Source organism: Schistocerca cancellata, chromosome 1 (genome assembly GCF_023864275.1).
Source record: "Schistocerca cancellata isolate TAMUIC-IGC-003103 chromosome 1, iqSchCanc2.1, whole genome shotgun sequence".
Lineage (NCBI taxonomy): Eukaryota > Metazoa > Arthropoda > Insecta > Orthoptera > Acrididae > Schistocerca > Schistocerca cancellata.
In genome coordinates this window covers 1,103,703,963-1,103,718,122 of record NC_064626.1, presented here as the reverse complement: position 1 = coordinate 1,103,718,122, position 14,160 = coordinate 1,103,703,963, and the positions used below count along the sequence as shown (strand labels likewise).

At 45.6% G+C, this 14,160-nt stretch overlaps 1 protein-coding gene across 1 annotated transcript in view; it reads left to right on the top strand.

Annotated features, from left to right (window-relative positions):
- Nucleotides 1–5,841, top strand: part of LOC126131110 (esterase B1-like) — a 50,105-nt gene extending 44,264 nt beyond the window's left edge. The window contains exon 6 of the mRNA XM_049915171.1: nucleotides 5,828–5,841. Within this exon, the coding sequence (XP_049771128.1) occupies nucleotides 5,828–5,841 (14 nt within the window). The remainder of the gene's footprint in view (nucleotides 1–5,827) is intronic.
- The last annotated feature ends 8,319 nt before the right edge of the window (nucleotides 5,842–14,160 follow it).

The window sequence follows — 14,160 nt, the reverse complement described above, 5'->3', positions numbered from 1 at the left end:
TGTCATTATTTTGATACTTGCAAACTCGTTATCAAAACCAATAGGGTACTTCCAGTTGACGTAGAATCATGAAATTTGGCAAGAAGCAAGGTTTCGTAGTTCAAGTAAAAATATTTGAAAATTATTAAATTGTTGTCATATCACATAAAAATGTCTTTTTGCGGTTAGAACATACATTGCATTTATCATACGTCAAAAGCATAATAGACGAACATTAATACATGAAAACATAAATTTTAAGATGTGGTCACGTTTTAGTAAGTAAATAAAATATTTTATTAAATCTTGTATATCTACATATATAAACTGACGTACGCTGTTCGCGTACTTTTGAGTGGCTAGTCCAGTCTGAAGAACTACTGTAGATATTTCGACACAGTCTTGGAATTCCAGGAGCCGATTCCTTGCCAGTATCTAGATCAAAAAGAGACAAAAATCGTTGAGATTCTCGTTTCCGAGAACGGCTAGAGAGAGAGAGAGAGAGAGAGGGAGAGAGAGAGAAAGAGAGAGAGAGAACTATGTAGAGATATGGCTCTGAGCACTATGGGACTTAACATCTATGGTCATCAGTCCCCTAGAACTTAGAACTACTTAAACCTAACCAACCTAAGGACATCACACAACACCCAGTCATCACGAGGCAGAGAAATGTAGAGATATATAGAGAAATAACACGAGAATTTTCTACAGATTATTCAGGGAAAACATAAAGGGTTATCAAACTCCAAATACCTGCTTCGAAAGGACCGACGAATCTCTGGAAACAAATATTAAAGTAAAACTACAGAATTGTAAAACACTGTTTTGATAAAATTCTCAACTGCGAGAAACAAAAAGAAAAACTGCACTTCACAAAGAAAGTACGAAAGAAAGATACAAAACCGCCTAGAATAATAGATGTAGAGGAGATTATAAAAAAACTAAAAAACAACGGAGCCTCGGGAGAACGAGGCATTATCTCAGATCTGGAGACTCAAAGACGAAACCATCACGAAGAAAATCCATAAAATTCTCACAGAAATAAGGAATACAGAGAAAATTCCACAGGACTGGAAATGTGGTTTGATTCACCCACTCCGCTAAAACGGCGACAAGACAAATCCTAACAACTACAGAGGTATCTCATTATTATCGGTCATCTACAAAATTCTCTCCAAGGCATTACTCAACAGACTAGAACCACGAGCTGCTACAAAGATAGGTGAATACCAGGATGGTTTCAGAAAAGGAAGGTCCTGTGTTGAACAGATTTGGAACCTGCGAACGCTCCTGAAAGTCAGACGGTCGAATGACACTGTAGTCACTCTCGTGGACTTTAAGAAGGTCTACGACTCAATAGCCAGGCAGACTCTTTTTGACACACTAGAAGAAACTAGGACACTCATACAACAGACATTTACAGAGACCACACCCAAAATAAAGTTTATGGGAGAAATCTCAGACCCTATCGAGATACATACAGGGGATCAGACAAGGAGATGGTCTCTCGGCCCTTTCATTCAATATGGTCTCAACAAAATTATCAAATAATTGGGAGAAAAAGTAAAAGGAATTCATTTAGGAAGAACATGTGCAAACAACACGACCTAAATGCCTGGCGTTTGCAGATGACTTGGCAATACTCAGCAACAATAGACAAACAGCACAAGAAGCACTGAAATACTTACATGAAGCCTCTGCCAAAATAGGTCTACAGATATCATATGAGAAAACGAAATACATGAAAAGAAAGAATAACAGTAACCAAGCCACGTAAACAAAATACGGAAAGGGTAACAGAATGAAAAAATTCAAATATCTTGGGGAAGGATAAAAATGGGAGGATCAAACAAGACATTTAACATAGAAACAACAGAAAAACAGGATCGTTCCTTGAGCACACCAATCAAAAGTCTCTCACTCCACTTGACTCCAGCAGTGTTCCGCCACTGTCCCACTCTCATTGGCTGAAGACCATCTCCACCAAAAATACATCGTTTCCATGTCCTACAGACATGATTCGACTCAACGTGACCACTTTCCACGCTGAGCTAATACATCATAACAATATTTAAATAAACAATGTTATAAAGATTCTGTCACACTCAGACCATTTACAATAAATACAAACAATAATTTTCTCATAAGTGAAGAAGCTAGTAATTTTGTACAAAAGTGCTCAGGTTAAATTACAGTAAAATGTCGTTAAATATTGTTTAAACAAATATTTATGTTAGCTTGACAGAAGCGTTTTTGACACTCTTTTCGATGGTAGTGTCAGCCAACATATGTCACACTTATTAAACTACCATGGCTTTGCAGTATCGATTGTCATCATGTATAAATAAAACTGTTGGCAAACATAATAACGTAGTCCTTAAATAATTAAACAAATATGAGAAGGTATGAAGCATTCATACTGCATTCACTTACTGTGTTGTTGTGGAGGATATGATGTTCTTACAAATGTTTGCATTTTGAAAAAGATATAAAATGTAATAAATCAATGAATGAAATAGGTGCATATTTGTAGCTTTCAGGCTGGCTCTGAGCACTATGGGACTCAACTGCTGAGGTCATTAGTCCCCTAGAACTTAGAACTAGTTAAACCTAACTAACCTAAGGACATCACGCACATCCATGCCCGAGGCAGGATTCGAACCTGCGACCGTAGCGGTCTCGCGGTTCCAGACTGCAGCGCCAGAACCGCGCGGCCACTTCGGCCGGCTGTAGCTTTCAGGGATGATAGCTGTAGTGCAATGCTATCCTCTGAGGTATCATTTGTTGAAATCGCATGAAACATTTAAAAGTTCTTAATTTTAAGGTTCAATGTGAAAATATATACTTACTGTAAAACATTAATTTCCAAGTTTTTCAAGCTAATGCTCTATTATTGTTTCTTTGATGCACCTCATTTTCCTGAGATTGCCGATATATTTAAATTTGCTCTATTATTTAACTGTGATTTATTATACACTGAAGAGCCAAAGAAACTGTTACGTCAGCCTAATATCGTGTAGGGCCCCCGCGAGCACGCAGAAGTGCCGCAATACGACGTGGCATGGACCCGACTAATGTCTGAGGTAGTGCTGGAGCTTACTGGCAACATTGATCCTGTAGGGCTGTCCATTAATGTGTCAGAGTACGAGGGGGTGGTGACCTCTTCTGAACAGCACATTGCAAGGCCTCCCAGATATGCTCAATAATGTTCCTGTCTGGGGAGTTTGGTGGCCAGCGGAAGTGTTTAAACTCAGAGTTTTGCTACTCTGCAGCCATTCTGGACGTGTATGGTGTCGCATTGCCCTGCTGGAATTGCCCAAGTCCGTCGGAATGCACAATGGATAATGAACAGACGCAGGCGATCAGACAGGACGTTTACGTACGTGTCACCTGTCGTCATAATCGTATCTAGACGTATCAGGGGTCCCATATCACTGCGACTGCGCACGCCTCACACCATTACAGAGTCTCCACCAGCTTGAACAGTCCCCTGCTGATACGCAGGGTCCATGGATTCATGAGGTTGTCTCTATACCAGTACACGTCCATCCCGCTCGATACAATTTGAAACGAGACTCGTCCCAGCAGGCAACATGTTTCCAGTCATCAACAGTCCAATGACTGTGTTTACGGGCCCAGGCGAGGCGTAAAACTCTGTGTCGTGCAGTCTTCAAGGGCACACGAGTGGGCCTTCGGCTCCTAAAGCCCATATCGATGATGTTTCGCTGAATAGTTCGCACGTTGACGCTTGCTGATGGCCCAGCATTGAAATCTGCAGCAATTTGCAGTTACGCTGAACGATTCTCTTCACTTGTCATTGGTCCTGTTCTTGCAGGATCTTTTTCCGACCACAGCGATGTCGGAGATTTAATGGTTTACCCGATTCCTGATGTTCACGGTGCAGTCGTGAAATGACCGCACGGGAAAATCTCCACTTGATTGCTACCTCGGAGATGCTGTGACCCATCGCTCGTGCGCCGACTATAACACCACGTTCAACCTCACTTAAATTTTGACAACCTGGCGTTGTAGCAGCAGTAACCGATCTAACAACTGCGCCATACACTTTTTGCAGTACGTAGGCATTGCCGACAGCATCGTCGTATTCTGCCTGTTTACATATCCCTGTATTTGAATCCGCATGCCTATGCCAGTTTCTTTGGCGCTTCAGTGTACATCGTTACTGTAAAACATTAATTTCCGTAGTTTAAAATTACTGAAGTTCTTATTATTTCTTTGATGCACCTCATTTTCTTCATATTTAAATTTGCTGTATTATTTAACTGTGATTTATTACAGATTTTCGAAGAGCCGTAAGTAGCTATTTTTCGGACTGTCTTACACTCCGTCATTTTTGCTGCATTGTCTGTTCTTCAGCTAAGCAACTGTCATCCAAATATCCTGCGCTGGGTTTTACCCATTTTCGGCCCTGCCAAGCGCTGTTCGCCTTTGTACGTGGTCGGGCAGAGCCGTACCAGTCGCTTTGCGCCCTCGGCCTGCCAGCTAGCATTCAGTCGCACATGCAGCTTCACATCCTACCAGTTCTAGGTGGATGAATAACTCCACCACATGCACGTAATGTTACGTTATCCTAAATCTCCTATATTTAGTTTACCCCGACAGTCAACGACATAATTCTGGATCTTACTTGCCCGCTTAAAGCCGCGTTCACTTATGGAAACTTCCCACTTGTTTATGGAACGAATAACAGTCTGCCTTTCTTGAATCTTGTGAAGTAGAGAACCATTATAAGATCCTTGACGACTCACCATTATGAATGTGTTGTCCGAGAAAAACTGTGGCTGCAATTTCCTCACTACATGCTTCTGCAGTATGGCAGTGAAAGGATGTTACAGACAGCGACCGTTTGGGAGATTGATGTCGTGCTAGATGATGCACACAAAACTATGTTTCATAGAAGAGAAACGATTTATTAATTCTATTTGGTCGTTTCCAGACCCATTTGTTATAGGATTTTCCTTGAACGAGGACAAAAAATTAATCACCCTCAGGAGACATCACGATAATACCTTGTAACACCTGCTCTACCCTCCATGATGGTCTCACTTTGGCAAGGAAGATAGTCCACGAGCCTTCAGATGTGCCATATCCAGTTGAAGATATTTAATTGATAATTAGATCCCCTAGAGCAACCAGTCTGCTGGGCTGTTGATTGACACATTTCACAAGGTATTGCTAACAGTTTCAGTTTAAGACCCGGCCAGTTGATATGTGTTAGGATGCCTGAGCATTCGTCAAACAAGGAACGTATGCATGCTTGCCTTGTAATCTCCTCTCTTACTCGGAGGTTTTAATCAATGATATGACCGTGATCGCGTATGCCCAATGAATTTGGTATTGAAGAAGGCTACCGTCTGTGAAGAAAATTTTGATCGCTTAGAGGACAGAAGTGTACCACAAGTTGCTCTAATGAGCAAACTATTCTAGTTCTGCACTTTTTACCTATTTGGATTTTTGTTTAATACTTAAAACACTGACGTTACTTACATAACATACAAAACGGAAAGGGGCACCACATGACAAAGGGTCCACAACATATCTAACTGAAATAATACACAAATGAATTAAGGCGGTCGTCAGCCCAATTGGGCATGGTCTGACCACTGTCTGATCAATAATGCGGACAGCAATGAATACGTAACTGTTTGGGTATACGTTTGGCAACAGAAGATTGACACACGCTCATGACAACACAACACATACGGAATAATAATGCCTAAGCAAGCAATCGCCTGACGTCGTTAAAACTCAGCTATGTTAAATTGGATGAGATACAGAAACTCGTTGTTAAAAAAGTGATTGACTGGCGGTAGCTCTTTTGTTACAGCCCCCGATAGCTGAGTGGTCAGCGCGAAGGACTGTCAATCGTAAGGGCCCGGGTTCTATTCCTGGCTGGGTCGGAGATTTTCTCCACTCAGGGACTGGGTGTTGTGTTGTCCTAATCATCGTCATTTCATCCCCATCGAGACGCAAGTCGCCGAAGTGGCGTCAAATCGAAAGACTTGCACCAGGCGAGCGGTCTACCCGACGGGAGGCCCTCGTCACACGCCTTCATTCATGTTACGACAGTAATCAGTGTAACCTTGGATTAACGTTTACGTATCTGTAGCACATTCCTGGACATGGCAAGCTACATACTTTGAACAGATTGCAATTACTACGAAAATTTGCTGCACAAAATGAGCAACTATTGCTTTCAACAGATTAACGCTGCCAGTACACAATACTATTATTACAACAGCTACAGAGATGAAATATGTGAACTTAGTTCATTCTTTTCTTTAATTTAAAATTGCTAAAAATTACGTTAAGTTCTTTTCTCGAGTCTACTTTGTCTGCATTCAATTAACAGGAATGACATTGTCTCTGAATATTCTTGCACAACACTGTTCATTTATTGAGGCTTCATTGTTAATTACTGGCGATGATAATTTTTTATTATTTTTCTTTTGAGTATATAATCAACGACAGTCGGAAATTCAGTAACTGGAAAAGAATTTCACATTAAGTAGGTGACAATAAATGAGGTTAGTGGCAAGATCAGGAACAACAGTTCTTACATACAACACTTATTTCTTAAATAAAATTCACTGTGGCTGTCATTAAGTAATGCCTCACGAAGTTTATAACGTGAACGAAAATAAAACAACCTTACAGTTCGTTGCAGATATTTAGCCGTCGATTCTTTGTCGCATACAATGCTTCCATTGCTCCTGAAATATTGAGGGCACACTTTGATTCGCAATGACCAATTATAGGATAGGACCTTGATGTTATGGGAGCCTTTTACATATGCCCACACCTGTCATACTCTAGGTGCCTTGCTAGTAACAATTGCACCTCACACAGAATAAATAATTTAAAAAAAATTATACACGTTACATCACGTATCACATTTCTAATTAACGCATAGTATCTAAAGATTTACAGACTAAGATAAGTTCACCATATTTATAATAAACGCTAAGGACAAAAATTTTAGGTAACACATCGTTATTATAGTTTCACAGCTTCTTGTCATTTTGGTAGATGGGTGGAGGTATAGCATGCTCATCATGAAGACGTAGGACAAAGGGCAACACTTGGTCACCGAGAATGCTGCAATAACCATCCTGACTCACGAATGACTGGGAGCTCGACATGGTGCAAAAATCACCCCAAAACAACACAGAACCACCTAAAGCCTGAACTACACTCTCCACACGCAGAACCTTAATCGCCTAATTCGACCATAAATACACTCGACAACTTGTTTCATTTGAAGAAAGGCAAAATAGTGACTCGTTGGACCGCATTGGACGTCTCCAGTGAATTGATGTCCAGTTTCTGTGTTGTACGGGTTGCTGAAGACTTACAGGTATATGTACCTCTATGAGCAATTTTGCGAGGTACCCGACCACCAAAACTCCATTGCATGTAGTTTTCTTCGCAAACTGCGCTTGAAAACTGGTGGAAAGATAGATTCACAGTCACAGAGGGCAGAAATTCTTGTAAGATTTGAAACCGACTGTCGTTGCCGAGGTGTGACACTCGTATACAGTCTCTGTCGGTTATTATCTTTTTACTAACACTGTTCGTAAGCCAGGTTACACAAGTGGTACACAATCCCTTGTAGACATTTGGATAGTTCAGGTTAATACAAACAACTGGGCAACTGCATTCACGTTTGGGCGTGGGACCATCCAAACACGGTAGCTGCTTTCTGCAGTTCTGTCATTCCACCAAGTCGATCCACCTTACTGCACTGATTCCATACAACTAACTGGCGCAACACACCACTTCACTGCCATGATTTACGTTTGCGGTTGACGGTCGCATGACCAAATGGTGCAGGTTTTATACTATTTACATCGTTCTAAAGCGACCAATGTGCTCTGTTACCACGACCTGGGGTTCCGAAGAGAGTGATTGGATGTTACAGGAGCTACGGAGTTTGAACGCACTGGCATTCGTGCCGGTGATAGAACCACCTTCGCCAACGGCCATAATTGTCGAGGATCCAGCTTTGGTGCTGAAGGAAGGTCGCTTCCACAAAGTCCCCGTCATGACTGGGGTGGACTCCGCTGATGGCTCCGTCCTCGTTCAGAGTAAGTACTGGCGGATGTTTTTGACAGCTCACTCACTTGCTGTTCTGACACATACACACACACACACACACACACACACACACACACACACACACACAAATATTGGGTTGGTGCATAAGTCCGTAGAGATTTTCCGTGAGTTTAATAAACACAACGGATACACACAACGGCTACTTTATTATCAATAACATATTTTCCCTCACTTTACAACAGTCTGCCAACGCTGTGGTCAACTTTTCGATTCCGCGATCGGAGAAGTCATGTGGTTTTGAAGCGAAGAACTCGTCGAGCCATATTCGGAGCGCATGTTCACCCGAAAAGGAAATCCCTTAATAGTTGTTTAATAGAGATCGGAGAAACTGAAAATCTGCTGGCGCATGATCAAGTGAATAAGATGGATGCCGAATAACTTCCCAACCCAAAGCCTGTATTGTGTTTTTTGTCAGTCTAGTAGAATGCAGGCGGGCGTTATCGTGAAGTAGCACCCTTCACGCGGTCTTACTGGTCGTCGTTCGTAGATTGCGTCTGCAAGACGTCTCAGTTGTTGGCAAACAATTCGTAGTACAACCACACCGTTACTGTTCCACCAGACACACGACAATATCTCTTGTAGATGCACGCAGGTCTTTTTACGGGGAGTTACTGCTTTGTTTGGGCTCAACCACTCCCTTCTTTTCCGTATTAGTATAAGGACAACATTACTCGTCACCAGTAACGATACAAGATAGGAATTGTCTGTGTTGTTCACGAGTCAATTAAGGACGACCAAGCATAGATGAATATATAGCCACTCGCTGATTTTTGAGATTTTGGCTTAGAGCGTGCGGTAGCGTACACCAGATTTTTGAACCTCCCACATTGCAAACGAATGCACGATGGTGGAAAGATCATAGTTCATCACATTTCCCAGTTCTAGAGTATTCTAACGTGCATCATTGTGGATTAATGTGTCTAAGTGATCTTCGTCAAACCATGAAGGGCTTCCTGAACGTGGAGAATCACTAATGTCAAAACGATCCTTTTCAAAACGAGAAAAAATATTTTCTTGCTGTGCTCTGTCCAATATCACTATTCTCATACATGGCGCAAATATTTCTGACTGCGTCCGCTGCTATAAGCCCTATATTGAACTCAAACAGAAGAATATGTCGAAAACGTTACGATTTTTCCACTTGGCACTCCATTTTCTAGCGTCCACAGCTCCATTCACTATAAATGCTACGATTCGATATATACCAACATAAAGAAAACCCCTCGAACTTATATATATATATATATATATATATATATATATATATACACTCCTGGAAATTGAAATAAGAACACCGTGAATTCATTGTCCCAGGAAGGGGAAACTTTATTGACACATTCCTGGGGTCAGATACATCACATGATCACACTGACAGAACCACAGGCACATAGACACAGGCAACAGAGCATGCACAATGTCGGCACTAGTACAGTGTATATCCACCTTTCGCAGCAATGCAGGCTGCTATTCTCCCATGAAACAGATCCGGAGATCTTGCTGGCCAGGGTAGTTGACTTACACCTTCTAGAGCACGTTGGGTGGCACGGGATACATGCGGACGTGCATTGTCCTGTTGGAACAGCAAGTTCCCTTGCCGGTCTAGGAACGGTAGAACGATGGGTTCGATGACGGTTTGGATGTACCGTGCACTATTCAGTGTCCCCTCGACGATCACCAGTGGTGTACGGCCAGTGTAGGAGATCGCTCCCCACACCATGATGCCGGGTGTTGGCCCTGTGTGCCTCGGTCGTATGCAGTCCTGATTGTGGCGCTCACCTGCACGGCGCCAAACACGCATACGACCATCATTGGCACCAAGGCAGAAGCGACTCTCATCGCTGAAGACGACACGTCTCCATTCGTCCCTGCATTCACGCCTGTCACGACACCACTGGAGGCGGGCTGCACGATGTTGGGGCGTGAGCGGAAGACGGCCTAACGGTGTGCGGCACCGTAGCCCAGCTTCATGGAGACGGTTGCGAATGGTCCTCGCCGATACCCCAGGAGCAACAGTGTCCCTAATTTGCTGGGAAGTGGCGGTGCGGTCCCCTACGGCACTGCGTAGGATCCTACAGTCTTGGCGTGCATCCGTGCATCGCTGCGGTCCGGTCCCAGGTCGACTGGCACGTGTACCTTCCGCCGACCACTGGCGACAACATCGATGTACTGTGGAGACCTCACGCCCCACGTGTTGAGCAATTCGGCGGTACGTCCACCCGGCCTCCCGCATGCCCACTATACGCCCTCGCTCAAAGTCCGTCAACTGCACATACGGTTCACGTCCACGCTGTCGCGGCATGCTACCAGTGTTAAAGACTGCGATGGAGCTCCGTATGCCACGGCAAACTGGCTGACACTGACGGCGGCGGTGCACAAATGCTGCGCAGCTAGCGCCATTCGACGGCCAACACCGCGGTTCCTGGTGTGTCCGCTGTGCCGTGCGTGTGACCATTGCTTGTACAGCCCTCTCGCAGTGTCCGGAGCAAGTATGGTGGGTCTGACACACCGGTGTCAATGTGTTCTTTTTTCCATTTCCAGGAGTATATATATATATATATATATATATATATATATATATATATATATATATACACACACTCCTGGAAATTGAAATAAGAACACCGTGAATTCATTGTCCCAGGAAGGGGAAACTTTATTGACACATTCCTGGGGTCAGATACACCACATGATCACACTGACAGAACCACAGGCACATAGACACAGGCAACAGAGCATGCACAATGTCGGCACTAGTACAGTGTATATCCACCTTTCGCAGCAATGCAGGCTGCTATTCTCTCATGGAGACGATCGTAGAGATGCTGGATGTATGCCTGTGGAACGGCTTGCCATGCCACTTCCACCTGGCGCCTCAGTTGGACCAGCGTTCGTGCTGGACGTGCAGACCGCGTGAGACGACGCTTCATCCAGTCCCAAACATGCTCAATGGGGGACAGATCCGGAGATCTTGCTGGCCAGGGTAGTTGACTTACACCTTCTAGAGCACGTTGGGTGGCACGGGATACATGCGGACGTGCATTGTCCTGTTGGAACAGCAAGTTCCCTAGCCGGTCTAGGAACGGTAGAACGATGGGTTCGATGACGGTTTGGATGTACCGTGCACTATTCAGTGTCCCCTCGACGATCACCAGTGGTGTACGGCCAGTGTAGGAGATCGCTCCCCACACCATGATGCCGGGTGTTGGCCCTGTGTGCCTCGGTGTATGCAGTCCTGATTGTGGCGCTCACCTGCACGGCGCCAAACACGCATACGACCATCATTGGCACCAAGGCAGAAGCGACTCTCATCGCTGAAGACGACACGTCTCCATTCGTCCCTCCATTCACGCCTGTCGCGACACCACTGGAGGCGGGCTGCACGATGTTGGGGCGTGAGCGGAAGACGGCCTAACGGTGTGCGGGACCGTAGCCCAGCTTCATGGAGACGGTTGCGAATGGTCCTCGCCGATACCCCAGGAGCAACAGTGTCCCTAATTTGCTGGGAAGTGGCGGTGCGGTCCCCTACGGCACTGCGTAGGATCCTACGGTCTTGACGTGCATCCGTGCATCGCTGCGGTCCGGTCCCAGGTCGACTGGCACGTGCACCTTCCGCCGACCACTGGCGACAACATCGATGTACTGTGGAGACCTCACGCCCCACGTGTTGAGCAATTCGGCGGTACGTCCACCCGGCCTCCCGCATGCCCACTATATGCCCTCGCTCAAAGTCCGTCAACTGCACATACGGCTCACGTCCACGCTGTTGCGGCATGCTACCAGTGTTAAAGACTGCGAAGGAGCTCCGTATGCCACGGAGTGTATATATACTCCTGGAAATGGAAAAAAGAACACATTGACACCGGTGTGTCAGACCCACCATACTTGCTCCGGACACTGCGAGAGGGTTGTACAAGCAATGATCACACGCACGGCACAGCGGACACACCAGGAACCGCCGTGTTGGCCGTCGAATGGCGCTCGCTGCGCAGCATTTGTGCACCGCCGTCGTCAGTGTCAGCCAGTTTGCCGTGGCATACGGTGCTCCATCGCAGTCTTTAACACTGGTAGCATGCCGCGACAGCGTGGACGTGAACCGTATGTGCAGTTGACGGACTTTGAGCGAGGGCGTATAGTGGGCATGCGGGAGGCCGGGTGGACGTACCGCCGAATTGCTCAACACGTGGGGCGTGAGGTCTCCACAGTACATCGATGTTGTCGCCAGTGGTCGGCGGAAGGTATACGTGGCCGTCGACCTGGGACCGAACCGCAGCGACGCACGGATGCACGCCAAGACCGTAGGATCCTACGCAGTGCCGTAGGGGACCGCACCGCCACTTCCCAGCAAATTAGGGACACTGTTGCTCCTGGGGTATCGGCGAGGACCATTCGCAACCGTCTCCATGAAGCTGGGCTACGGTCCCGCACACCGTTAGGCCGTCTTCCGCTCACGCCCCAACATCGTGCAGCCCGCCTCCAGTGGTGTCGCGACAGGCTTGAATGCAGGGATGAATGGAGACGTGTCGTCTTCAGCGATAAGAGTCGCTTCTGCCTTGGTGCCAATGATGGTCGTATGCGTGTTTGGCTCCGTGCAGGTGAGCGCCACAATCAGGACTGCATACGACCGAGGCACACAGGGCCAACACCCGGCATCATGGTGTGGGGAGCGATCTCCTACACTGGCCGTACACCACTGGTGATCGTCGAGGGGACACTGAATAGTGCACGGTACGTCCAAACCGTCATCGAACCCATCGTTCTACCATTCCTAGACCAGCAAGGGAACTTGCTGTTCCAACAGGACAATGCACGTCCGCATGTATCCCGTGCCACCCAACGTGCTCTAGAAGGTGTAAGTCAACTACCCTGGCCAGCAAGATCTCCGGATCTGTCCCCCATTGAGCATGTTTGGGACTGGATGAAGCGTCGTCTCACGCGGTCTGCACGTCCAGCACGAACGCTGGTCAAACTGAGGCGCCAGGTGGAAATGGCATGGCAAGCCGTTCCACAGGACTACATCCAGCATCTCTACGATCGTCTCCATGGGAGAATAGCAGCCTGCATTGCTGCGAAAGGTGGATATACACTGTACTAGTGCCGACATTGTGCATGCTCTGTTGCCTGTGTCTATGTGCCTGTGGTTCTGTCAGTGTGATCATGTGATGTATCTGACCCCAGGAATGTGTCAATAAAGTTTCCCCTTCCTGGGACAATGAATTCACGGTGTTCTTATTTCAATTTCCAGGAGTGTATATATATAATTTGAAGCACTTTGCATTCCCCATTTTGGGATGAAGTAGCATGGACTGAAACCTGATCAGGTGTCTAGTAAATATGGACTCTGAACCACATACCTGGAAAGCTATCTGTGTTTATCCAGTAGAAGAGGTGTGTTTGACACTAGCGAAGATGAACAAGTGCTTATAGCACTTACAGTATGCATTTCAGACCATATGTTTCCTGGACCTTTCTTTTTTAATTTGGTGTAAGGAACCTGTCCCTAAAGATAGTCGGTGTTGTTTGCGTTCGTTGTCTGTCCCTAAAGACAGTTCTTTCGTAGTGAAGTATTATGTACACTCTTTGACATGAAACTCGACCGGCGGCCGGCCGGTAAGCTCAGGGACTGATGACCTTAGCAGTTAAGTCCCATAAGATTTCACACACACATTATAACACTCAACACTAGCGTGGTGGCGCAGTAAACAACACATCCGGAAATGCGACAGGGAGTGGCCGGGATGTACAGCACCGCTCCTCAGCCAAGGGCCGACTGTGCCATTTGCTAAACGACTCGCGGACAGATCCAAACTTCCATAAGTCATCAACCATTGCGTCTACGACACGTATCCGTACATCCATTATGTACGAGGGCCGTTCAGAAAGTAACCTCCGGTTGATTTAAAAAAATACACCAAGTTAAATAAAAATATTTTAATATATACATCTTACAACTACATCTTTGCACAATTTTTCTACATAGTCTCCATAGCGATTGAGGCACTTATCGTATCTCTTCACAAGCTTTGAAATTCCTTCTGCATAAAA